Below are 27,940 nucleotides of genomic sequence, written 5' to 3'. Positions count from 1 at the left end.
GTATTACAAGACCCAATTTCATGCATTTTCTATTGTTGCTTTTCAATTCTGGGCCCCTGGTATTTGGTGAAAATGGCTGCACAGCAATTTCGGTTCAAATAGGTTTTCTGTTTCAATAAACATTTCCAACGGAATTATTGATAAAATTAGACGAGATTTCGAGATCTCACATTTTTCCTAAAATAAAAAATCAATTTGGATTGTATTCATAAAATTCTGTGTCGACTTTTGACGGATTGGACAAAAAATAAAGATCGAAAATTTAACTTTTATTTTTGTCTACATATTCCTATAAAATATTCATTCCATTTATTTAAATTTGCCCAGTAAAAATAATTTTATTTATTAAATAAAAAATAATTTTATATAAAAGTGTTTCATTTCGAAATTTGAAATTTCAATACTTTTTATCGAAAACATAACCTTTTCCATTGCCAACTGGAACACCTTCAAATATACTGTTGTCTAGGGGTTTGAATACATAAACACCATTTGCCAATTCTTGAATTCCTCCATTTCCTAGCTTATTACCATAACCACCCGAACGATCCAGATATATAGCCCTCAAGGGTACCACGCCATAGTATTTTTGATAATAAAAACCACCACCTCCTAGATTTTGTAATAATTGCTGGTGTTGCTGTTGCTGCAGATGTAGTTGTTGTTGGTAATAATTGTGATGATTAAAAGTGCGATCCTCGCGAGTAAGTGGCGGAAAGAGTCGAACTTCAGGTGAATTTAAATCGTTGGTTTTGGGTGGTGGAAGATTATTGCTCTCGGTGGCCATTAGATCGCCGACGGCTTCATCGGATAATGGCATTTCCCGGTTGCTAACCGGTAAGTAGGCTCGGCTCACTTCACAGGAGGCAAGGGCGGAGAGGCTGATTGCCATGAAGAATTGTAAAAAATTCTAGAAGAAAAAAAGTTGAATTTTTCGAATAAAAATTATTATTAAATAAATGTTGAATAGAGTTTAAATAATTAAATATTTTTATATAACAATATCCTACCATTGTTTTCTGTGTTGTTGCTTTAAATCTTCAAACGCTGTTGTCAATGATAATTTTTCTGGTTTGGTCATTGCTTTTATACACCTCACTTTGCCTAGCATGTGAATGCTTCATTTGGCCAAATGTTCGCTGACACACAGGAAATCAGAAAGATGTTCTTATCATATAATTTATGCATGTTTGAGATATTAATGCACTTGCATGCTGTTCTATGGGAACAAAACAAAAATTTTTAGCGATTTTTTTTTTGGAAAAATATAAGGATATCGAAAAAAAAATTAAAGGTACAAACAACCTCAAGCCAAGCATAATTTATTCGAAAATTTAAAAATTGCAATTCTTATGAATTTCGAACCGATATTTTAGGCACAATTGGGGTCAAACCTTGCACAACTTTTCCAGCGGATACCACATCAAATCTTACATTACAAGTTATCTGTAGCTACTTGACTTTAGCATTTCTTTAAATTGTATGCCAATTCAATATTCAAAAAAAAAGTTGTAAATTCGCCAGGGCCGATCTTTGAATACAATCCACCATTAAATATAATGACAGTGCAGTTTTTAAAATAAGACAGACATTTTGATTAAATGCAAAAAAAACTATTTTTTCAGTTTTTTATTATATTCAAAAAACAATTTCTATTAAATATAATATTTAAAAAAAATTTTGAATCTATTTTATATAATATTTTCAATTTAACGCTGCAGAAGAAAAAAAAAATAAAAGATGAAAAAATAAATACATTTTTTTTAAATAAAATAGAGATTTTTATTAAATTAAAAAAATGTTAAATTTTCAGAATTAGAATTTTTTTTTAAACATATTCGACTTTATTTAATTTTTGATTAAATGAAAAAAATATATATTTATTTATTATATTCAAATAAGAATTTTTATTAAATATAATTATAAAATATTTCGAACTTATTTTGCATATTATTTCCACTTTAACGCTGCAGAAAAAAAGATGAAATAAAAAAAACAATATAATGTCCTTCCAAATTTTAAAAATAAAACAGCAATTTTAATTAAATTAAAAAATGTTCAATTATTCAGTTTTCAAAATAGTTTTTCTATTTTTATTAAACATATATTTAATCAATATTTTTAATTTATTTTATATAGTGTTTCTAACTTAACGCTGCAGGAAGAAAAAGAAATTAACAAAAACATGTAACAAAATAATAAAATGCTATTCAAATTTTTGAAAAATAAAATAGAGATTTTGATTAAATTTAAAAAAAAAAAATAAATTTTGGGTTTTTTAATTTATTTTATTTGTTTATTTTTTTTGCATTTATTTCACATGTTCTTTCTAATTTACCGCTGCTGAAGAGAAAACATTAACTAATTAATTTTTTAAAAATAAAACTAGAATTTTAATTAAATAATAAAATAATTTTTTCGGTTTTTTATATTATATTCAAACAAAAAATTTTCATTAAAAATATATTTAAACAATATTTTCAATTTATTTTACATACTGTTTCCATTTTAACGCTGCAGAAAAAAAAACAAAAGATGAAAAAAATAAATATAACGTTATTCCAATTTCTTCTAAAAATAAAAAGACATTTTGATTAAATTAAAAAATGTTCAATTTCTCAGTTTTTTATTATATTCAAAGAACAATTTTTATTAAGCAAATATTTTGAATTTATTTTATATAGCGTATGTAACTTAACGCTGCAGAAGAAAAAAATTAACAAAAGATGAAATAAAAAAATATAATGTTATTCCAATTTTCAAAAATAAAGAAGACTTTTTAAAAATAACAAATAAAGAAATATAATATTATTCCAATTTTTAAATATAAAAAATAGATTTACATAAAAAAAAATTAAAAAATTTATAAATAATTAAAAAAGTTTTCAATTTCTCAGTTTTCTTTTTATTATTATTATTATTTTTATTTTATATTTAAACAATACTTTAAATTTATTTTATGAAAAGAATCTCACTTAATGCTGCAGAAGAAAAAAATAACAAAAAATAAAAAAAAAATAAATACAATGTTATTCCAATTTTTTAAAAATATTTTTTTTTTAAATAAATAATAAAAAATTAGTCTTTTAAAAATACATATTTTATTATTTATTTTATTTATTTTTATTTTTTTGTATTTTGAAGAAAAAAATTAACAAAGGATGAAATAAAAAAATGTAAATTTGAATTTATTTTATATTATTCCAATTTTTTAAAAATAAAATTCGCCTGGGCCAAAGTTTGAATACCATCCACCATTTGGAATGAATTTGGTAATTTCAAAAAAATAAAATCAGTTTAAAATTCCGTTCAAATTTTAAAAATACCGAATGTATGTGTACGACCACGTGGACTTGCATAGGCAACTTTTGTCATAAGCCTTTTACAATATTCAAATGCGAAATTTGAAAAAAAAAATCGGTGAATAATGTCGCTAAAATCATTAAAATACCGAATATCGGGGGTTACCTTTATATAGAGGCTATACGATGACGTCATGGGCTGTACTATCCATTACGAACTTCAAATACCAAATTTAAAACAATTCCGGTGAATAATGTCGCTAAAATCATCAAAATGCCGAATATCGGGAGGTACCGTTGAATGGGGGCTATACCAAAACGTGGCCCTACACGGCCCATTTTCAATACCAAAAGTCCTGCAGACATAATATACATTTGAGTAAAATTTTATCAATCTACTTAATTTCGTTCGGAAGCTAGTGTGATTTCCACAGACGGATAAACGGACGGACATCGCTAAATCGATATAGAATTTTACGCTGATTAAGAATATATATACTTTGTGGCGTCCAAAAATGTATATTTCGAGTTGGAGGGTATAAAATTCAATATTTTCTATGATCAAAATTGTTTTTCAAGTCATCTGTACTCATTTGTATGCCATCACTGTGAGCATTTTCTCAGTACTTAACATGAAACTGTTAACTAACAGAAATCATTTAATGGTAATCTTTAACAGGTGCTCCTTAAAGTATGCTAGATTTTGTGAACACTTTCATGTTGCAAACAAAAAATTATTATCACATTTCAAAGGTAGATGGCGGTTGCTATTCGAATTGTGGAATAGGCCGTTAAAGAAAATATAAATAATTATAACACATAATAACAGAATGTTTGTATTTAATTTAAATTGTCTCGTCATAACCAATATTTTTTTTAATGATGGTCCATAAAATGAATTTAATGGGTTTTTGAGAGTGGATAGAAAATGTCCATAAATTGAAAATTCATTCACCTTTTAAGCATTTGGACGATTTTAGTCTTATTTTGCAATCGATATAATTTTGTAGTTTGATTTATTTTTTTTTTGGAAAATTTTGAAATTCAAAAACATTGATTTAAGATTTTAGATTGAACAATCAAAAAAAAAAAAAAAAAATGTTTGGGAAAATAGGAAATTGCTTAGAGCCATAGTACTCTGTAGAAATTACGATTCGAAATTATTATTTTCGTAAATAAAATAATGTAATTTAATTTTCATTATTTTTTTATTAACATTGTGTTTTTTAATAAAACATACGTTTTTTTTTAATAATATTTGGAAAACATTTATACTAAAGGTTTAACATAGTCACAATTTCTGTATATGTGTATATATACTAAATATATAAAACCCACTCTTAATGAATAAATATCAGTGATGTTTTTGCTGCTGCTGTTATTTGTGATATGATTTCAGTTTTCAAGTTAAGGTTATGAGAAATATAGTTATAAGAAAATTCTCTTAAGATTAAGGTAAAAATTAACAAGGATTGAAAGAAAGAATGAAATATTATTTGAAAAGAGCAATTTGATTAATTAAAAAAAAAAAAAAATTTAAATTTTGGTTACAAAAAAAAAAAAAAAAAAAAAAAAAAATGTTGAAATGAAAACTATACAATGTAAAAATGATTAAAATTATCAAAAAGTAAGTTTAATATAATCAAGGAAATTAAAAATTTTATGATTTTTAACTAAATTAAATTTTTAACGCTGTAGATTAAAAAATTAACAAAAAATAAAAAAAAAACTGTTATTCCATTTTTTGAAAAAATAAAATAGGAATATTAAATTAAATAACAAATGTTAAATTTTTCATTTTTTATTATATTCGAAGAAAATTTTTTAATAAACAAATATTTAAAAAATATTTTTGAATCTATTTTATATTATGTTTCCAAAGCAACGCTACCGAAGAAAACATTTAACAAATGGTGAAATAAAAAATATATAATATTATTCATATGTTTGAAAAATAAAACAGAAATTTTGATTAAAAAATAACGTTGAATTTTTCAGTTTTTTTTTTTATTATATTCAAATTGATAAAAATTGTATCTAATATATAGTATATTTAACTTAATGCTGCAGAAGAAAAAAATTAACAAAAATTGAAATAGAAAAAATAAAAAAATAAAATAATGCAAAAAAAAAAAAAATAATAGATACAAAATGAAAAAAAACAATAAAAGAAAAAAATTATAAAATATGTAACTAAATAATAAAATGTTGTTCCAATTTTTTAAAATTAAAATAAACATTTTGATCAAATTAAAAAAAATGTTAATTTTTCGGTTTTTTATTATTTATTTTACATATTGTTTCTAACTTAACGCTGCTGATGTGAAAACATTAACTAATTATTTTTTTTTTAATAAAACAAGAATTTTAATTAAATTAAAAAAATCAATTTTTCGGTTTTTTATATTATATTCAAAGAAAAATGTTCATCAAAAATATATTTAAACAATATTTTGAATTTATTTTACATATTGTTTCCAATTAAATGCTGTAGAAGAAATATTAACAAAAGATGAAAACAAAAAATATATAGTTATTCTATTTTTTTTAAAAATAAAACAGTAATTTTGATTAAATTAAAAAAGTTCAATTTTTCAGATTTTTATTATATTCAAAGGACAATTTTTATTAAATATATATTAAAAAAAATATTAAAATAAAAAAATAACAAAATGTAAAATTAAAACAGGAATTTTAATTAAATTAAAAAAATTTCGATTTTTAGTTTTTTTTATTGTATTTGAAGAGCAAATTTTTATTAAACATATATTTAAACAATATTTTGAATTTTTTTATATAGTGTATCTAAAATAACGCTGCAGAAGAAAAAATTTAACAAAACTTGAAAAAAGAAATATAATGTTATTCCAATTTTTAAAAATAAATCAGGAGTTTAAATGAAATTAAAAAAAAGATTGTTCAATTTTCCTGTTTTTTTATTATCTTCAAAGAACAATTTGTTATTAACCATATATTTAAACAATATTTTGAATTTTTTTTTAAAAAATAACAAATCATATATAAATTTTAAATATAAAATATTTTAATTTAATTTCATATTTATCAATAAGAGAAAAATAGTAGTTAGATATGTATATGCTAAAAACTATACTTATGTATATGCATATGTATGTACATATGTTTCTTGAACAAACAATATTAATGTGATGTTTTAAGTGGATTTGTTTGTCTTGTTTTTTGTTTTTAATATTTTTCAATATAATACAAAACGAATGTCTTATAATAAAATAATAAGATTCTAAGACTATAAGAAAAAAATATTTGCAAAAAGAAAAAAATACAATAAAATATAAAACAAAAAAGAAATTAAAAAATAATAATAAACTTAACGAAATTGGGGGTTATTTTAATTAAAACGAATTCTCTTTTTTGTTTGAAAGATATTTTTTGGGTCATCTAAACAAAGAGATATTGTCTTGTCTTTTTTGTAGCTTGGCATTATTGGGGGTTGGGGGAGGAGTAAGGGGTAATATTTTATTTTTATGAATGTTATCAAAACACTTGTTTATATTTCAAATATTTCATTATTAAAATTTGTTTTTTAACTTAAATAAATAACAATATTTTTTTTTCTGATGTCTTTGATTTCAATTGTCAAATTTGGAAAATGAAAAGAAAAGGTTAATCAAGGTAGGATAGGAGAAGGTTTTCAAAAAGGGAAATCATATTAAATAATTAAAATTATTTATTGACTTTGTAAAATGGTCCTTTTCCATTTTTTTTGTAAATAATAATAAAAAGTAATAAAGTTGAAAAAAAAAAAATAGATTTTAGTATCAAAGTGTGTAGAAAATAAAGGCAGAGTTTCATCAGCTTTTTTTTTTTGAAGAAAAATTATTTGCTTTCCATGGTTTACAGTCTCATGCCATGATATTTGGCAAAGGATTTGGAAAGACAGAAGGCCAAGAAAATAACCAAAAGATGGATGATGCCCGCACCGGCCAGAACGCCAATAATAATTTCACGATGTATGATGATCCAGTCGGTGAAGGTTTCATAGCAGCCCTGGAAAAAAAGAACAAACAAAAATCATTTTTTAATTAAATTTTTAAATTAAAAATATTTAAAAAAATAGAACAAATCTGGAGTGGAAAAGACATTCACGGGGTGAGATAAAAAAATTGCAACCAAATTAGGACTGCTGTCATTTCTAAGCCACTCGTCCGACAGCTGTTAAAATTATTCTAGTGATAGCTCATAATGTTGTTTACAAGCGTACAAAAGCATTTTGGCGAGAATTTTCTCAAAAAAAAATATTCACGGTGGAATTCAAGGGTGATACGGGTGATTTCTTTATATTTGGCTGGGAAACCACAAGTGGCTATCGTTGGAGGAATCCAGAATTTAAATGTGGATAAATCTTTTGTGTCTCGTACCATTGCTCCTTACCGATTGTGTGATACTGAAAAGCAACATCAGCAGAAATGGTTCGAAAAGTAAAGAAGCGACTTGGTCGAAACCTGCGTCGCAGTGGCCGAAAAAATGGCTCGTGAGCTGAACATATCGCAATATTCCATTCGGCAAACATTGAAAAATTAGCTGGGGGTAAAGCCATTGAAATTCCAAAAAGTTCTTAGGAAAAAAATAGACTCAAAAGAGCTAAAGAGTTGCTTCGCTTGGCCGAGGAATGGGTCAAAATACCGCAGAACAACATTCGGGCAGCGTGTGACGGCTTCATTGGCCGTTTGAAGGCCATACTTCGTGCCAAAGGTGACCAATTTGAACAAATCGCAACTTATTTTAAAATTTGATGATATTTCCGACATTTTTTGCTTTCGCTGAATAAAATTAACAAAAAAAGAAAAAAAAAAAATGTAAAAATTATGGCGTTTGACGTTTGTTGCAGTTTTTTATCACACCCTGTAGATTACATTTCATCCAACCACCCATTTTTTTTTATTTTCCTCCCCCAAGATTCTTACCTTCATGTAGAAACTGTTTGCCTCACTGGGATTTGTCACACAGAACTCATCTTCAGGTATCAAATTCTTGATATCCTTCAAACGACAGCAGGCCTCCGGTATGGTGCGATTACCCTTGCTGGTCAACCACGAAGGCGATTGTTCAAAATCACGATAATCGACGACACCACAACAGCCGAAGGTTGTCATCATTTGGTTCCACATCAGGGTCACGGCATCGGTGTGTTCAGAGCTGGTGTAGTATTTGGTAATGGTCGATTGTAAAAAGCCTTTACTTTCGTTGCGGGCCTGGGGAGATGGAAATAATTAACAAAAAAAATGAAGAAAATTAAATATTACATCAAATCTAAATGTTGTATTGCAATCGCTGCAATACAACAAATAACAAAATTATCTATAATTATTGAAATTTTTGTTCATACCGTTTCTTTGTAGAAAGCCGCCAAGCCACCGGCAACAATTTCGGCGATGAGCAACAAAATCATAAAGACTCCATACTGAAATGGGAAAAAATAAAAGGAAATTTAAAAAAAGTTCATAATAAAATATTAAATGTTTTAAAATCCAACTATAGGTGCCAAAATACATTAAAAGTCTGAATCATACCCAAACATCAGAAATTTAAAAAAATATTAAAAACAAATTTTAGGGTTAAAATCGTACTTCATGTGAATTTATGCAAAATTCTCCTATAAAACATCATTTTAGAAGGATGACTTCAAAAACAAAAGTATTCCCCATCAAATTTCACTATGGGTCACCAAAGAAAAGATATCTCTATTTCCATTAAATATCAAGAAAATATATGCAAAATACTCGGTTTGTATATAAAAACCCCCAGATAACATTTGTTTCCTAGGCAAAGCTTTCTTAATCGTTGCATACTTTTAGGCGTATATGAGAAAAGTGTCATTTTCACCCTTTTTTTCAAAAAATGATCTGTAACTCCATATAAACGGCATCGTAGCAAGTCAATATTTTTAACAAAATTATTTGTCACAAAAATTCTACTATAGGTCCCAGAATATAAGAAAAGTTTAAATCTTACTTCAACGGCAGGAATTCCTAAATACATAAAAAAAATCATATTGGGGTTAAAATCGTACTTCATGTGAATTTATGTAAAATTCTCCTACAAAATACCATTTTAGAAGGAGGACATTAAAGGCAAAAATATTCTCCATCACTATAGGTCATCAAAGAAGAGTAATCTCTATTTCCATTATATATCAAGAAAATATTTGCATCAATTTAGCCAAAAAATGCGATATTTCCATTTTTTTTAATCAGTTTTATCTCGGCCATTTTTCGAGTTGATGCATGAAAGTTGTGTAAAATTTTGTTTTAGGCGGAAAGTGTTAAAGGAACAAATATTCTACACAAAATTTCCTAATCTCAGAATAAATAATATGTCTAGGTTTAATAGGTTTTAAGAAAAGTACATTCGTAATTTCAATATTTACAAGAAAAAAATATGTGTTTACCATTGCACCGATAAATTAACAGGTTTCCATTGTAAGTCAAAATCTCCCTCAACACTTGATTGTTTGGCGAGGAATATTCTATACAAAATTTCACTATGAATCTCAAAATAAACCATATGTCTGGGTTTAATAGCTTTTAAGAAAAATAGATTCCAAATTTATATACTACAAGTAAAAATTATGTGTTTTTACGCTTTTAAACCTTAATTAATACGTTTCCATTCTAAGTTAAAATCTCCCTCAAAAAGTATCAAAGGGAGGAATATTCTACACAAAATTTTACTATAAATCTCAGAATAAACCATATGTCTAGGTTTAATAGGTTTTAAGAAAAATACATTCCAAATTTATATATTACACGTAAAAATTATGCGTTTACGTTTTTACGGTTTAATTAACACTTTTCCATTATAAGTCAAAATCTCCCTCAAAACTTAATAGTTTGGAGAAAGTGTCAAAGGGAGGAATATTCTAAACAAAATTTCACCACTAATCTCAGAATACACCATATGTCTAGGTCTAATAGGTTATAAGAAAAATACATTCGAAATTTATATATTACAAGTCAAAAGTATGTGTTTACGTTTTTACGGCTTAATTAACACTTTTCCATTATAAGTTAAAATCTCCCTCAAAACTTAATTGTTTGGCTAAAGTGTCAAAGGATGCAATATTCTACACAAAATTTCACTATGAATCTCAGAATAAACCATATGTCTGGGTTTAATAGGCTTTAAGAAAAATAAATTCCTAATTTATATATTAAATGTAAAAATTATGCGCTTACGTTTTTCACGGCAAAATTAACACGTTTCCATTCTAAGTCGAAATCTCCCTCAAAACTTTATTGTTTGCGGAAAGTGTCAAAGGGAGGAATATTCTGCACAAAATTTTACTACTAATCTCAGAATAAATCATATGTCTGGGTTCAATAGGTTTTAAGAAAAATACATTCCAAATTTATATATTTTAAGTAAAAATTATGTGTACGTTTTTCACGGATAAATTAAAAGGTTTCCATTGTAAATTAAAATCTCCCTCAAAATTTGATTGTTTGTCAAAAGTGTCAAAGAGAGGAATATTCTGCACAAAATTTCACTACTAATCTCAGTATAAACCATATGCCTAAGTTTAATAGGTTTTAGGAAAAATACATTCCAAATTTATATATTACAAGTAAACATTATGCGTTTACGTTTTTACCGCTAAATTAACACGTTTTCATTCAAAGTCAAAATCTCCCACAAAACTTGATTGTTTAGGGGAAGTGTCAAAGGGAGGAATATTCTGCACAAAAAATCACTAAAAATCTCAGAACAAACCATATACCTAGGTGTAAGGGTTTCTAAGAAAATTACATTCGAATTTTATACTACTTTTTCATCTCTCATGATCTCCCTTAATACTGCATAATTTGGGGAAATTGCCAAAGGAAGAATTATTCTACATAAAATTTCATCATGAGTCTCTGAACAAAAGAATTTGGTATACTTAATATGTACCATAAAAAAATATCATCAATTTTGGTTTATAACAAGTTAAAAAGTTTCAGTCGTTTTTGCCGACAGATGTATACCCTTAGTCAATGTTCCGTTATTTACATATATTTTCACTTCTGTTATGATTATTCAAATCGTTGACCCTCTATGGAGTAGGTTCCAAAAGAATCGACCAATATTGTAAATTTCGTATCTGACCTAAGCCGGATATAAATGTTACAACGTGTCAGATGTGGACTATACTGACTACTTTATTCACTGGACATGAGATAAGTAATACTTTTTGGAAAATGTTGACATTTGCGTGAGCTACCAGAAATAGTGGATCCAAGTATTTCGCCTCATCTGATACTGAAAAAATTGAAATGTGTAAAATTACAAGAAAATCAAACATTTATTTGCAACTTTATGGGAATGAGTGATTTCTAATCAAAATTTTAACCTTTTGTGAGGAAGGTACGTGAAGGTCGAGTGGGCTGGCAGATTTCATATTTACATCAGATATAATTATTAAAAATGTGACCAATGTTTTTTGTGGGGAGGGGGGGGGGGGAGTTACCATAAGGGGTGGGCGAATATCTGTAATCTTTACACCATATCTTGTGTTAGTAAAAATATTAAAATATGCGAAGTTTAGATTGAATCAGATGTTTATTTCTCATTCTATGAAAGATATAATTATTCAAAATTTTTACCCTTTGTTGGTGAGGTGCCAGAAGGGCTTCGCAGATATATATCATCTTCACAACAGATCCTGTGTTAGCAAAAATGTTTGTGGAAATTTGAAGAGAGTTGAAGTCTTATTTCGCTTTCTATGAGCGGTTTGTTTTTCAAAATCTTGAACCCTATCTGGGGGAGGTAACAGAAAAAATTGTCCGATCTCTACCATTTTTATAACATATCTTGTGTTGATGGAAATATTGAGATGCACCAAGTCTGAATGGAATCGGATGTTAATTTCGGGTTTTATGAGCTCCATTGATATTCAAAATTTTGACTCTTTGTGTGGGAGGTGGACCAATATATCCCAACTTCACAGCAGATCTTGTGTTAGCAGAAATAATGGGATGTGTGATATATGAAAAGAATCCGATGCTTATTTAGGATTTTATAATAGTTTTGGTTATTCAAAACTTTGACCCTTTGTGGGAGAGGTACCAGAAGAAATGGTCCAATATCTACCATCTTTATAACAGATCTTATGCTGATAGAAATACTGAGATGTGGCAAGTCTGAATGGAATCGGATGTTAATTTCGCGTTTTATGAGCTTCAGAAATAATTAAAATGTTGACACTCTGTGTGCGAGGAACCAGAAGGAGGGGACCGATATATTCCATCTTCACATTAGACCTTGTTTTAATACAAATATTGTGATTTGTATAATTTGAAGAAGGTCGAACTCTTACATCACATTTTATAAGATTTATAATTATTCAAAATTTTGATCCTTTGTGGGAGAAGCACTTAATGGAGTGGACCGATATTATCCATTTTTGCACCTGACGGAGAACTGAGGCAAATATTAGGATTCGCAAAGTTGGAGGCAAATCGGATAATTGCTTCTCTTTCTGTGCAGAAAATATTTTTTTTTTTGAAAATTTCCACCATTTGTGGGGGTGGTACCAGAATGAGTGGATCGATATACCCCATCTTGACAGCAGACCTTGGATTAACAAAAATATTGTGATGTGTGTAATTTGAAGACAATCGGACTCTTACATTACATTTTATAAGAGTTATTATTATTCAAAATGTGGACCCTATGTGGGAGAGGTACTTGATGAAGTGTCCCGATATTGTCCATTTTCGTACCTGACCTAGCACTGACGCAAATATTAGGATATGCAAAGTTGTAATAAAATCGGATTATCGATTCTCTTTCTGTGCAGAAAATATTTTTTTTTGAAAAATTCTACCTTTTGTGGAGGAGGTACCAGAAAGAGTGGATCGATTTTGCCCATCTCCGAACTCGATCTAATTTTGACAATAATATTACGATGTACCAAGTTTGGATCAAATCGGATTCTCCCTTCGAGAATTATCGTGCGTACCAGCCAGACAGACGGGCATCGCTAGATCGACTCCAAATGTCCTGAAACGGATTTGGTCCAAAGAGACCGTATCAAATGATATATACCCCTCTGTGGCCATATGGCTGAGGGTTTAATAAACAATCGCTACAAATTCTGGACTTTTAAAATCTTAAAAATAAATTGATTTCCAAAATATTATAATTTCTTTGAAAATGTTTTCTCGACACGTAGGTAACTTTGATGGCATGAATTCTTAAATATTTTAAAATGGCCATAACTCCTTAAAGATTGAGTTTTCGGCGTTTTTAGCTATTATTTGTGATCATTTTTTCAAATATGAATTTGTTGAATTTTAAAATGGCCATAACTCCTTAAATATTGAGTTTTCGGCGTTTTTAGCTATTATTTGGGACCTCTTTTTAAGGCATGAATTCTTAAATATTTAAAAATGACCATAACTCCTTAAAGATTGAGTTTTCGGCGTTTTTAGCACTTTTTCAAGCATGAATTTGTTGATATTTTAAAATGGCCATAACTCCTTAAATATTGAATTCCTTAATATTTTAAAATGGCAATAACTCCTTATTATCCTTATTATTATGACCCAAAAATACCAATTTTTAGACAAATCAGTGAAAAAATGTGGCAAAAACTATCAAAATACCGAATATCGGGAGGTACCGTTATATGGGGACTATACCAGAACGTGGACCTATACATGCAATGTTTTGCCACACGCACAGGGACCCGTTATGACCAACAAATACCAATTTTCAGACAAATCCGTGAAAAAATGTGACATAAATCATCAAAATATCGAATATCGGGAGGTACCGTTATATGGGGACTATACCAGAACGTGGACCGATATATCTTATTTTCAATACCAACCATCCTAGACACAATACAAATTGTTCTACTAAATTTTGGCGCTCTACGTCAAATAATGTGGGCTGTATCGTGATTTCAACAGACAGGCGGACAGACAGACTTACAGTTAAATCGACTTAGAATTTTACGCTGATTATGAATATATATACTTTATGGGGTCTACGACGAATATTTAAGGATGTTACAAACGGAATGACAATGTTAATATACCCTCCTTTCCAAGGTGGAGGGTATAAAAATCCTGCTTCAATATATCCAGCCTTTGGAGTGACGCTTTCCCACCCCTTAATTTTAAATGTCCAATAATATTTTATATACTTCACACTACGACCCGGAGTTTCGAACCAGTTCCCGTTCCCACAGGCTAGAGGTGGCTATTGAAATATTGGCGCTGAAATTGGTGCCTAATCTTGTCGTTTTTTTTTTCGACAGATGTCGCAACAGAATCGATTGCAGATAATTACCAAAATTGGATAACCAATCTAAACACAAAAAAACCCCCACAACAACAGCAATAACAACAACAACAACAAAAGCCTGAAACCCAAATGGAAATGGAAACTTGTTTGGTAAATATTACATGCACATGCAAGGCAACAGCAACAAAAACAACAACAACAACAAAGCTAACGGCAACAATGTGAGCAGCGGCGCGTATGCAACTGGAAGAAATCAAGCAAATCGAAATACAAAAAAAAAAAAAAAAACAAAAATCAACAAAAAAAAAAAAAAAAGCAACAAAAATAATAACAACTAATGGCAATAATGAATAAAATCAACAAAAGTAACGACAACAACAACAACATCAACAACAAATGCGAAGAGTTTGATCCCTCGCAAGGTAAGCATAATTAATGTCTCACTGACTCGCAGAGAAACCGTGAGAGATGGAGAGAGAGAGAGGTGAAGTGGCATGGAGTCTAACTTGAATTTTTTAATGGGTTTGGCATTTGGTTCTGCGGCTGGTGCATGGGCTGTGCGGACCAAACCGTTGCTAACCCAAACGAACCAACTACGAACTCCAATGATTGGTTGGTCAACATCGCTCAGCGACAGAAAACGCAACAACGGCTGCCAAGAGTTGACAATGGCAGCAACAAAAAAACAAAACATTAACACCCCACTCACTCAGATCAGGTTGTCAGTCAGTCTGTCGCATCATCAAAAATAAATCAAAACAGGTGAAGTCCCATTCATCCATCCATCCGCTGCCCAGATGGATGAACGCCATGGAAAAAGTCGACCCGACACAAAAACGTTTGCTACCGCATTGTTACGTTTTGCATTGAAACAGATGCCGATTTGAAAGGTTTGTTGTTGTTGCGGTTTTTAATGTTTTAGATAGTTCACATAAATCGCGAGATAAAACATATCTGAGAGAGTTTAGACATCCAAACGTTTTGCGTCATAAGCGCCTAACAAATTGTAGCAAAAACTGGGTGAAATTTAGAGGCATTGCAGGGTTTCAGCATTTTTACGCTTTTTTGCCGGCAAAGATTTTGCAAACCGGGAAGATTTTTCGTGAGAGGCTATTTTAATAAAAATACGAATGGTAATGTCATAAATAAGACCTGGAGATCTTTTATTGTCCATGGAAGACAGGGAGATAATTTATTATTCATAAAGGACCTGGAGGTCTTCTATAGCCCCTAGAGGAGCTGAAGGTCCTTTATGGCCCTTAGGAGAGCGGAAGCTCTTCTGTGGTTCCTAGAAGAGCTGGAGGTTTTCTGTGGTTCCTCATAGAAGAGCTGGAGGTCTTCTATGGTCCCATAGAAGAGCTGGAGGTCTTCTATGGTCCCATAGAAGAGCTGGAGGTCTTCTATGGTCCCATAGAAGAGCTGGAGGTCTTCTATGGTCCCATAGAATAGCTGGAGGTCTTCTATGGTCCCATAGAAGAGCTGGAGGTCTTCTATGGTCCCATAGAAGAGCTGGAGGTCTTCTATGGTCCCATAGAAGAGCTGGAGGTCTTCTATGGTCCCATAGAAGAGCTGGAGGTCTTCTATGGTCCCATAGAAGAGCTGGAGGTCTTCTATGGCACATAGAAGAGCTGGAGGTCTTCTATGGCACATAGAAGAGCTGGAGGTCTTCTATGGCACATAGAAGAGCTGGAGGTCTTCTATGGCACATAGAAGAGCTGGAGGTCTTCTATGGCACATAGAAGAGCTGAAGGTCTTCCAATGTCCATAGAAGAGCTGCAGGTCTTCCAATGTCCATAGAAGAGCTGGAGGTCTTCTATTGTCCATAGAAGAGCTGAAGGTCTTCCAATGTCCATGGAATAGCTGGAGGTCTTCTTTTGTCCATAGAAGAGCCGGTGGTCTTCTATTGTCCATAGAAGAGCCGGTGGTCTTCTATTGTCCATAGAAGAGCTGGAGGTCTTCTATGCTCCCATAGAAGAGCTGGAGGTCTTCTATGCTCCCATAGAAGAGCTGGAGGTCTTCTATGCTCCCATAGAAGAGCTGGAGGTCTTCTATGGTCCCCAGAAGAGGTATAGGTTTTCTATGGTCCCCAGAAGAGCTATAGGTCTTCTATGGTCCCCAGAGGAGCTGTAGGTCTTTTAGTGTCTCTAGAAGAGCTGTAGGTCTTCTAGGGTCTCTAGAAAAGCTGTAGGTCTTCCAGCGTCTCTAGAAAAGCTGTAGGTCTTCCAGCGTCTCTAGAAGAGCTGTAGGTCTTCTAGCGTCTCTAGAAGAGCTGTAGGTCTTCTAGCGTGTCTAGAAGAGCTGTAGGTCTTCTAGCGTCTCTAGAAGAGCTGTAGGTCTTCTAGCGTCTCTAGAAGAGCTGTAGGTCTTCTAGCGTCTCTAGAAGAGCTGTAGGTCTTCTAGCGTCTCTAGAAGAGCTGTAGGTCTTCTAGCGTCTCTAGAAGAGCTGTAGGTCTTCTAGCGTGTCTAGAAGAGCTGTAGGTCTTCTAGCGTCTCTAGAAGAGCTGTAGGTCTTCTAGCGTCTCTAGAAGAGCTGTAGGTCTTCTAGCGTCTCTAGAAGAGCTGTAGGTCTTCTTGGGTATCTAGAAGAGCTGTAGGTCTTCTAGCGTCTCTAGAAGAGCTGTAGGTCTTCTTGGGTATCTAGAATATCTGTAAGTCTTCTAGGGCCTCTAGAAGAGCTATGGGTCTTCAAGGGTCTCTAAAAGAGCTGTAGGTCTTCTAGGGTCTCTAGAAGAGCTGTAGGTCTTCTAGGGTTTCTAGAAGAGCTGTGGGTCTTCTAGGGTTTCTAGAAGAGCTGTGGGTCTTCTAGGGTTTCTAGAAGAGCTGTGTGTCTTCTAGGGTTTCTAGAAGAGCTGTGGGTCTTCTAGGTTCCCTAGAAGAGCTGTAGGTCTTCTAGCGTCTCTAGATGAGCTGTAGGTCTTCTAGGGTATCTAGAAGAGCTGTGGGTCTTCTAGGGTCTCTAGAAGAGCTGTAGGCCCTCTAGGGTCCTCAGAAGAGCTGTGGGTCTTCTATGGTCCCTAGAAGAACCTCAAGTAGTCTACTATGGGTTTTTCTGAAGGTCTCGGTATGTATGTGTGTGATTGTCATCGAAGTGCTATACTTGTGTTTTTATTTACCTGTCAAAAAGTCAAAGTTGTAAATTTATATTGGCACTGACCACTAACTATCCATTGGCAAATGTTGGGCGAAAGACTTTGTAGTTTGTTACCAGGAGAAAGTTTGCCTTTGAAGAGAGAAATAAAAAACAACAAATAGCAACAGCAACAACAACAACACTGAGGTGTTAACACATTTTATGTTGTAAAGCCTTGTCGACGTGCACTGTCGATAAGTTTTAGTGCCCGTCAAGTGACACTGCCGGAACGTATGGTGATGCATTTATTTGTGGAACATGGGTTTGGCGATTGGAGCATGCCAAGCAACTCGTATGCGGAATGCAAAGTCTGACAACATAAAATGCAGACAATGACAACGAATTATGGCAGAACGATCTTTTAATTAAAAAGTCTAATAAAAATTGAAATATTCGATTTTATTGTTGAATTTCAAATTGGCGACCTTTCGCAAAAAAAAAAAAAAAAAAAACACTTTGATGTTCGAACTTTGAATTTTAAAAATTAATTAATTTTTTTCCACTGAATTCTCAAAGAGAATTTCAATGTTGCATCAACCTTCAAAATACTCAATCACGTAGCAGTGGAAAAATAGTTCCATGCCAGTTGTTAGGTGACCCATAAAAATGAGTTTAAATAAATATTCCAAAAAAAAAAAAGGAAAAAAATCAAAACACCATTCAAAACTCAAAGCAATAGACAAAGAACAGTATTTTGTTGTCCCAAAACTGCGAATAGCTTTTTTTTAATATGCGTATCATGAACTGAAATGACGTGCTGGTAGCCAGGCCAGCCTGTGTTGTGTGGGTGCAGGGGGGATTGGGGGTGTAGATGTTGGAAAGAATAAATTAAATCGCAACATAGAAAAATGCCACTACAAAATCTGTTAAATCACAGCCCAACTAGGCCTCGACTCACAGCAGAATTTAAAGTTATGTGTGGTCACCACCATCGTCTGTCATACAACCTGCCTGCCTGCCTGACAAACCGCCCATAACAAACATATTTACATATTCCGTGTTTCATTTGCAGATATTTGACAGCAACCCAGATTCTGTAGACTCGATGACCGGAGAATTTTAAAATTCACTGTCGCAATGGTTTTGTAATGAAAATCCATTTTAATACCAGGTCGCATTTATTTCAAAATTATATTGAAAATTTTAAATTCTATAAATTTTTTTTGAGATGTCCTCAAGACGAAAACACCTTAAAAAGTATATTTTTTCTATGGAAGGTATGTAGGAGGCCTTTTATATAAGAAAGACTTGTGGATGAATTTTTATGTGTGAAAAACCTGTACGAGGTATTCTATGTCAAGAGGACCATTAGGATGTCCTCTGTTTATAAAAAAGTCCTCCTCTACATATAGGATCTGTTTGAGGTTTTCTAAGGGAAGATCTGTTGTAGGAAATCTTCTAGGAAGACCTAAGAAAAAGGTCAAAGATAATGTTTTTTAAAAAATAAGCTCAGGTGGACATTGGAAAACAAGGTTTTGCCGACAGATGTATACACTCAGCCAATGTTCGATTATTTAAATATATTTTGACTTCCGTTATTATTATTATTATTCAAATTGTTGACCCTCTATGGAGAAGTTTCCGAAAAAATAGGCAATTATTATCCATTTCGTATCGGACCTAAATAAATATGATATAAATATTGTGAGATTTGCGATAGTTTTTAGAAAATGTTAAAATGTGCGTGAGGTACGAGATATAGTCGACCGAAGAATTCCATTTTTATACTCCATCTAATACAGATAAAAATATTGGTATGGACTAAATTACAAGAAAATCGAACATTTATATCCAATTCCATATTCACCTCAGGTTTCTGGTTGAGAGAAATGTTTAGTTGTAAAGAATCACTGACTTGTTCCGGAAGCTATGACAGATATAAGTATTGGAAATTGTAACCATTTGCGTGTGAGGTACCAGAAGGGGTTCGCAGATATATATAATCTTCGCAACAGATCTTGTGTTAGCAAAAATGATTGGATGGAAGAGAGTTGGATGCATATTTCGCTTTCTCATTAGCGTTTTGTTTATCAAAATTTGGAACCCTGTAGGGGAGGTACCAGAAGAGATGATCCGATCAGTACCATATTTATAACAGACCGTGGGTTGATGGTAATAGAGATGTACCAAGTCTGAATGGAATCGGATGTTAATTTCGCGCTTTATGGATATTCAAAATGTTAACTCCTTTTTGGGGGAGTGAACCGATATTGCCCATCTCCGAACTCGATCTAAGTTTGACAATAACATTACGATGTACCAAGTTTAAATCAAATCGGATACTCTCTTCGAGAGTTATCGTGCGTAAAAACCCAAATTTATTGTTTTTTTTTTTTAAATTCGCGTTTATTAGTCTCTTGGTCCTTAAAAAACAGAATATAAAAAAACGATCGGATGCTCTTTGAAAAATATTCTCTAGAAAATTAAAGTTTGACTACCTTTTTCTTCTTGAAAAAATGTTCCTTCAAAATCCACTATTGTTGGTGAGATGGTCTTTTAAAAAATATACTTCAAAAATCCACGTTTGTTAGTCGGATGGTGCTTGAAAAGATATTCTGTAAAAAATCCAAATTTGTTGGTCGGATGATCCAAAAAATCCTTGACAAAAATTCAACGTTTATTTGTCGGATTGTGCTTTAAAAAAATATTCTTATATATATTCTTTTATTGGTCGGATGGTCCTTTAAAAATATTCTTTTATTGGTCGGATGGTCCTTTAAAAATATTCTTTTATTGGTCGGATGGTCCTCGAAAAATATTTTTAAAAAAATCCACGGTTTTTAGGTCTGATAGTCCTAAAAAATATTCTTTAAAAAATCCACGTTTATTGGTCGGATGGTCTTTGGAAAAATACTCTTTAAAAAATCCACGGTTATTGGTCGGTTGGTCCTTGGAAAAATATTCTTTAAAAAATCCACTTTTATTGGTCGGTTGGTCCTTGGAAAAATATTCGTTAAAAAATCCAGGTTTATTGGTCTGATGGTCCTTGAAAAACATTCTTTTAAAAAAATCCACGTTTATTGGTCGAAAAAATATTTTTTTTGGTCCTTGAAAAAATATTTCTTAAAAACCCACATTTGTTGGTGGGATGGTCCTTTATAAAACAACATTTTTGATGGTCCTTTAAAAATTATTCTACAAAAAAACACTTTTGTTGGAAGGATGATCCAAAAAAATCTATTTTAAAAATTCCAAGTTTACTGGTCGAATGGCCATTGCAAAAATTTTCTTTAAGAAATCTTTATTTATTAGTCGTTGAAGAAATCTTGATTATTTGTCAATTGATCCTTTAAAATAAACATACAAAAATCACGCTTTTTGGTTGAAAGGTCCTTGAAAAGATATTCCTCAGAAAATCCCCGACAATTGTCCACTCGTCGTCGTCAAAAAAAAAAATAAAAAAAATAAAAATAAATAAATAATAATAATAATAATTATAAAATAAAAATATTTAAAAAATCTTCGATTATTGGTCAAATTACTCTTGAAAAATATCCTTTAAAATATTCCTGTGTCTTGGTCAGATGGTCTTAGAGAAATAGTTTTTTAAAAATCCTTCATGAAATTTCACTTTAAATAATCCACATCCCCCTTGTTGGTCGGATGATACTTTTAAAAAATATTCCATCAAAATCCTTGAAAATATTCTTAAAAATCTACGAATCCAGATGATCATCGTTAAAAAAATATATTTTTTTTAAATCATCTCGTTTGTTGGTATTGTAGCCCTTGAAAAATATTCTTTAAAAAATCTAAGTTTAAGTCTAAGTCCTATAAAAAATACTCTTTAAAATTACCCGTATGAATAGTCCCCCAGAAAATATTCTTTAAAAATCCCCGATGTCAAAAACCAATGTTTTTAAAAAATCTTGATTATTTTTCAATTGTTCCTTTTAAAATAATAGTAAAAAACCACAAAAAAATATATTTTTTTAAATCCACGTTTAATTCTTCTTTGGTCCTCGAAAAAATATATTTTTTTTAAATCCACGTTTAATTCTTCTTTGGTTCTCGAAAAAATATTAAAAAAATATTAAAAAAAAAACCACGTTTATTTGTCCTTTGGTCCTCGAAAAAATATTTAAAAAAACACGTTAACTTGTCCTTTGGTCTTTGAATATTATTTAAAAAATCCAACTTTATTGGGCGGATGGTCCTTGGAAAAATGTTCCTTAAAACATCCACGTTTATTGGTCGGATGGTCCTCGAAAAAATATTTTATAAAAATCCACGTTTATTGATTGGAAGGTCCTTGAAAAAATATTTAAAATTCGACGTTTGTTGGTTGAATGACCCTTTAAAAATACTCTTTAAAAAATACCCGCATAAATAGTCCTCCAGAAAATGTTAATTAAAAAATCTCCGTTTATTGATCTTTGAAAAATATTCTTTAACAAATCTTAATTATTTGTCAATTATTCCTATAAAACAATAATAAAACAATGCACGTTTATTGGTCGGATGGTCCTTGGAAAAATATTCGTAAAATCCCCGAAAATTGTCCACTCGTCATCGAAAAAAAAATATTTAAAAAATAGGCGATCATTGGTCGTTAAATAACCCTTGAATAATAGCCTTTAAAATATTCCTGCTTACTGATCGGATGGTCCTTGAAAAATAATTCTGAAAAAATCTTAGTTTCTTGTTTAAAACCTCGTTTATTAGCCAGATCGTCTGTAAATAAATATTCCTTAAAAATTCACTATTTTTCGTGAAATGACCTCTTTAAATGGTCTCCAAAAAATTCAGTATTGTTGGACGGATGTTTCTTCTAAAAATATTATTTTTAAAATCCTTAAATATTGGTTAGTTTGTCCTTGGAAATATTCTTTAAAATCCACAATTGTTGGTCGGATGGTCTTCGAAAAAATGTTCTTCAAAAAAATCCAAATATTTTGGGTTCTTGAATAAACCTCGGAAGCCCGCTTCACTTTTAATTTTTTTTATTTCATAATTAAGACAAATCTGGACTTCCGGTCTAGAAGACTCATGTAATCTTCATTAAATTGAGAATTTTATCCGAAATAAAATCAAATTGGTATCTCTACATTAAATAGACAATATGTGATTTTGATTCGTATCGGCATTTGCGTGACAAAAACACTTTACGATTTCACGATTTTATCACGCCTCCATCATAGAAATATACCCCAGATATTACATATGTATGTACATATCAACAGGTCGTATGTATGAGGGTTTGTTTTCTTTTCGAAAAATATGAATTTCAATTGAAAGTCATAAAACAAATAAAAAATAGACATCATCGTCGTCATCATTCCTGCATGACATGAAGTGAAATGAAATTAAATGGAATAACAAAAAAAGAGGAACAATGATAAAAAATAATAATAAAAAATACAAATTAACTACATTTTTTATGAGAGCTGCCGTGTGTGGATGGATGGCTGTTAATTTATGCACCAAACTGACGACAACAACAACAATAAATAAAAGTAATAATAAAACGAAACATGAAAGTGAAAATTGTTCACTTGTTGTGTGTGTAACTTCTCTAAGCAGAGTCGCGTGTATGTCCGAATAATAATGGAAGACACAGCCGAGACATTGCCGTGATCAACCAACCACTCCACTGGCTGGCTGGCTGGCTGACTGACCACCGACAACAAAGATACTCATAAAACTTTCAACTGGCATTTCATTTGACATTTGTCAGCAGCAGCAGCAGCCGCACTAGCGTAGCAGTCGAACATCTGCCATAAACATATTTTGTTTATCTTTCGAATGCGTAAATTAATTAAACAAATTATGCATTTAGGTTGGTTGTTTGTTTGTTGGTAGATGTTTTGTTGTTGTTGTTGTTCATGCTCTTCTGGTTTGTGTAATGTCGCCAGTCAGCCAATCATCGTTTTAATTGAAGCTGCATTTTTGTGTTGTTTTTATTTGAAAACGGAAATCTATGGCAAATATTAATGGTTAAATGGCAGATGAAGTGTTCGGCAGAGAAACGTGTTATTACATTTTATAAGAGTTGAAAACAAAAAATCGAAGAAGTACGCAACAATGTATATTCATAGATTCAGGAACCCTCAGATATGCCAAAGAATATTTTTTCAAGGACCGACCGACGAATAGGATTTCTTAAATATTTTTTCAATGACTTTTAACGGCTTCATATAGAACCCTAGAAAACAACAATGAACGATTGCCAGAGAAACTTGTTATTACATTTCGTAAGAGTTGGAAAAAATCGAAGAAGTACGCAACAATGTATATTCATGGATTCAGGAACCGTCAGATCCGCCAAAGAATATTTTTTCAAGGACCATCCAACCGACAAACGAGAATTTTTTAAAGATTTTTTTCAAGGACTTTCAACGGCTTCAAATTTAAACCCTAGAAATCAACAATGACCTCAATATCAAATTTCAGAACCAATCAACCAGAATTTCAAACCAATACCAAATATAGTAACATTCATTGATCCAAACTGAGTACTTTTCAAACAATGCAAAAGAACACCACCAGATCTCAACTCTAGACAATATAAAATTTGCGGATTCCAGCCCTATCACCATTTTAGTACCACTGGGTACTTTTCGAACAATGATAGGGCACCACCTCCATATCTTAGCCACAGATGCCTACAGTGACATATATGTCAAATTTCAGCTCTATTCCTTTACCTAATACCAAACTTGGTACTATTTAGACCTTTTCGTACTATTATAGTACACATATCCAAAACCAACACAATATATCAATTTCAGATACTAACAGAGACTTCAATATCAAAATTCGGGACTCCACCTCTACCACTTTACCCAAAACCCATTTTAGTACAATTTAGTACATTTCGAACAATAATAGGACACATTTCTAATACCACCTCCATATCTTAGCCACAGATGCCAACAGTGACATCTTAGTCAACTTTCAGCCCTATTCCTTTATCTAATATCAAATTTGGTACTATTTAGTACTTTTCGTACTATTATAGTACACATATCTTAATTCTAGATACCAACAGGGAACTCAATATCAAATTTTAGAATTCCAGCTCCATCCCTTCACCCAATACCCAATTTAGTACAAACTTGTACTTATCGAATAATTGTAGTACAAATTTCCAAAACCACCTCTATTCCAAATTTCAGGATTACAGCTCTATTCCTTTACTCAATCGTACCATTATAGTACACATATCCAAAACCAACTCAATAGCTCAATTTTTAGGATTCCAGCCTTTTCCCTTCACCCAATACCAAATATAGTACCATTCAGTACTGTTCGTACAATTATCGTACACATTTCCTAAACCATCTCCACGTGAACAGCCCAAATACCAAATTTCAACTTTAAAGCACTACCAGATCACCCAATACCAAATTGTACCAAATATAGTACTATTTAGTACTTTTCGTACACTTCTAGTATCCATTTCCTATTTATCACAAACCAATCACCAACAGGAACCCTCTCACTAAAACAAAATATTCCAAATTTAGTACTATTTAGTACAGTTCACTCTTGGAAGACGTTTCCAAAACTATCTTCATGGATAAAACTTACTTTCCTACTGTCCATGTATTTTTGTAAACAAAGTACAGTTCGCATTTATTGCCCTATCCAGATGAAATTTTGCACAAATCATTTGTTTGGCCCAAGGACGAACCTTATTGAAATTGGAGATAATCGGTCAAAATTTAGATATAGCTCCCATATATATCTTCGTCCGATTTGCCTTTTGTTGTGCACCATATCAGCCCGAATAGTATGGAATTTTGCACATACAACCAAATTAGGCCTGAAAATAAGTATGTCAAATTTGATCAAAATCGGTTCAGATATAGCTTGTTATTTTTATCCTCCGCAGCCGTAATTAGCACTCTGTAACAAGAACATTTGGGGAAATATATCAAATACAGTTCAGAAATACTTTTGCTAAATTTTATCGAGATCGGTTCAGATTTGGATATAGCTCCCATATATATTACGGCCGCATTGAGTCTAGAAGCTAGGATGTCAAATTTGGCGAAGATCGGTTCAGATACAGCTATAGCTCCCATATATATTGTTCATCCGATTTGTTACCCACAGCCGTAATATGCACTCCGTAACAACGATATTCAGGGAAATATATCAAATACAGCTCAGAAATATCTTTGCCAAATTTTATCGAGATCGGTTCCGATTTGGATATAGCTGACATATATATCCGATTTCAAATTATTTGTGCACCAATTAAATTATAATTAGATTCATAGCGTGTATGATTGAATTCTCTCATAAAAACTTTTAATTGTTATGCGGAGCTCTACTAAATTAGGAAAGTGGTGTAGGGTCCGCCCGACTTTAAGATTTTCTCTACTGGTGTTTTACTATTTTATCAAGGTAATTTTGAAAATAGACGTGAAGTTTAGCAAGAAGCTTCTGATCTGTAATCGTCGTTTTTTCAATTTTTTTTCACGAACCCTCAGAGCCATAATATTGGATTTTTAGGGATATTTTTAAACTCCATTATGCAATGATTCCGGAGCTATAGATTTTGTCTTATATCTGCGAATTCATCTCTTCCAAATCACCTACCCATGAATGCCGTAAAGTAGAGCATTTCATTTATATATATATTTACATTTATATTTATGAAATTATTTAGTTTTAATTTTTCGTCACAGCTGTTGGTTGGGCCTGCCAAGATAATTTGTAGGAATTACAAATTAAAGCAATTCCGAAATTGTCTACAATTCACTAATCCATAACAAAATAATTAAACTGGAAAAAATGCCAAGCAATGCATGCAAAAAAAAAAAAAATTACTTCACATGGCTAAGGTCAGTAATGCAAAAATTAAAACCAAGCCAAATTTTTTTTTTCGAAAAAGAATTGGACCTTAACTGGGCTAATTTGTATGTCGGGCCAGACACAAATTCAATGTTTAGCTTTTAAAGCTTCCTCTCACCATCAGCCAACGACATAGTTTTTTGTTGTTATTGTTATGTGTTATTTGTTATTAAGTCTGTAGATTTGTTGGTGGATAAGTCTTGAAGTAAAAAAGTTTTCCAAAAATAATCGAAGCAAAAAAAAAACCTGAGTCAACATCTTTGGCAAAAATTGTGCTAAGGTTAAGTTAAGCCATTTTTTTGTTTCATAAAATACCGGAACAAAGCCTTCAATGAAATACATACGTATTTATATATATATGTACGTAAGAGAATTTAGTGCAAATATTAGTTAAATGGTATATTTATGTAGAATTGTTTTCCAATGGGGGAGTGGAGTACAGACCATGCGAATTTATGGCGTTTATATTATGCAGACGTAAGAGAATGACAAGCTGATTCAATATTAAGAGCTCTAAACTTAAAAAGTTGGAAACTGAACAATTCTTCTTGGAAAAATATTCTTTTAAAAAAAATCCACGTTTATTGGTCGGATGGTCCTTGGAAAAATATTCTTTAAAAAAATCCACGTTTATTGGTCGGATGGTCCTTGGAAAAATATTTTTTAAAAAATCCACGTTTATTTGTCGGATAGTCCTTGGAAAAATATTTTTTAAAAAATCCAGGTTTATTTGTCCTTTGGTCCTTGGAAAAATATTCTTTAAAAAATCCACGTTTATTTGTCCTTTGGTCCTTGGAAAAATATTCTTTAAAAAATCCACGTTTATTTGTCCTTTGGTCCTTGGAAAAATATTTTTTAAAAAATCCACGTTTATTTGTCGGATGGTCCTTGGAAAAATATTTTTTAAAAAATCCACGTTTATTTGTCGGATGGTCCTTGGAAAAATATTTTTTAAAAAATCCACGTTTATTTGTCGGATGGTCCTTGGAAAAATATTCTTTAAAAAATCCACGTTTATTTGTCGGATGGTCCTTTGAAAAATATTCTTTAAAAAATCCACGTTTATTGGTCGGATGGTCCTTGGAAAAATATTCTTTAAAAAAATCCAGGTTTATTTGTCCTTTGGTCCTTGGAAAAATATTCTTTAAAAAATCCACGTTTATTGGTCAGATGGTCCTTGGAAAAATATTCTTTAAAAAATCCGCGTTTATCGGTCGTATGGTCCTTGGAAAAATATTCTTTAAAAAATCCATGGTTATTGGTCAGATAGTCCTTGAAAAAATATTCTTTAAAAAATCCATGGTTATTGGTCAGATAGTCCTTGAAAAAATATTCTTTAAAAAATCCACGTTTATTTGTCCTTTGGTCCTTGGAAAAATATTCTTTAAAATGATCCGCGTTTATTGGTCGGATGATCCTTGGAAAAATATTC

The 27,940-nt window shown here is 31.3% G+C and overlaps 2 protein-coding genes across 2 annotated transcripts in view; both read right to left on the bottom strand.

Annotated features, from left to right (window-relative positions):
• Nucleotides 1–397: 397 nt before the first annotated feature.
• Nucleotides 398–1,095, bottom strand: LOC105261903 (uncharacterized). The gene is made up of 2 exons (XM_011294868.2): nucleotides 1,011–1,095; nucleotides 398–910 (listed from the first exon to the last, which is right to left on the bottom strand). The coding sequence occupies exons 1-2, from the start codon at nucleotides 1,011–1,013 to the stop codon at nucleotides 398–400; spliced, it is 516 nt and encodes a 171-aa protein (XP_011293170.2). The 5' UTR covers nucleotides 1,014–1,095.
• Nucleotides 1,096–6,512: 5,417 nt separating this feature from the next.
• The window catches only part of LOC101899067 (tetraspanin-18), a 116,846-nt gene continuing 95,418 nt past the window's right edge, over nucleotides 6,513–27,940 (bottom strand). The window contains exons 8-10 of the mRNA XM_059119455.1: nucleotides 8,668–8,742; nucleotides 8,246–8,533; nucleotides 6,513–7,328 (exon numbers count right to left, since the gene is read on the bottom strand). Of these exons, the coding sequence (XP_058975438.1) occupies nucleotides 7,176–7,328; nucleotides 8,246–8,533; nucleotides 8,668–8,742 (516 nt within the window). The 3' untranslated portion in view covers nucleotides 6,513–7,175. The remainder of the gene's footprint in view (nucleotides 7,329–8,245; nucleotides 8,534–8,667; nucleotides 8,743–27,940) is intronic.

The sequence above is a fragment of the Musca domestica genome, unplaced genomic scaffold, assembly GCF_030504385.1.
Source record: "Musca domestica strain aabys unplaced genomic scaffold, Musca_domestica.polishedcontigs.V.1.1 15, whole genome shotgun sequence".
In the NCBI taxonomy this organism is placed as follows: Eukaryota; Metazoa; Arthropoda; class Insecta; order Diptera; family Muscidae; genus Musca; species Musca domestica.
The sequence above is the reverse complement of the archived record's forward strand: the minus strand, read 5'-3'. Positions and strand labels throughout refer to the sequence as shown.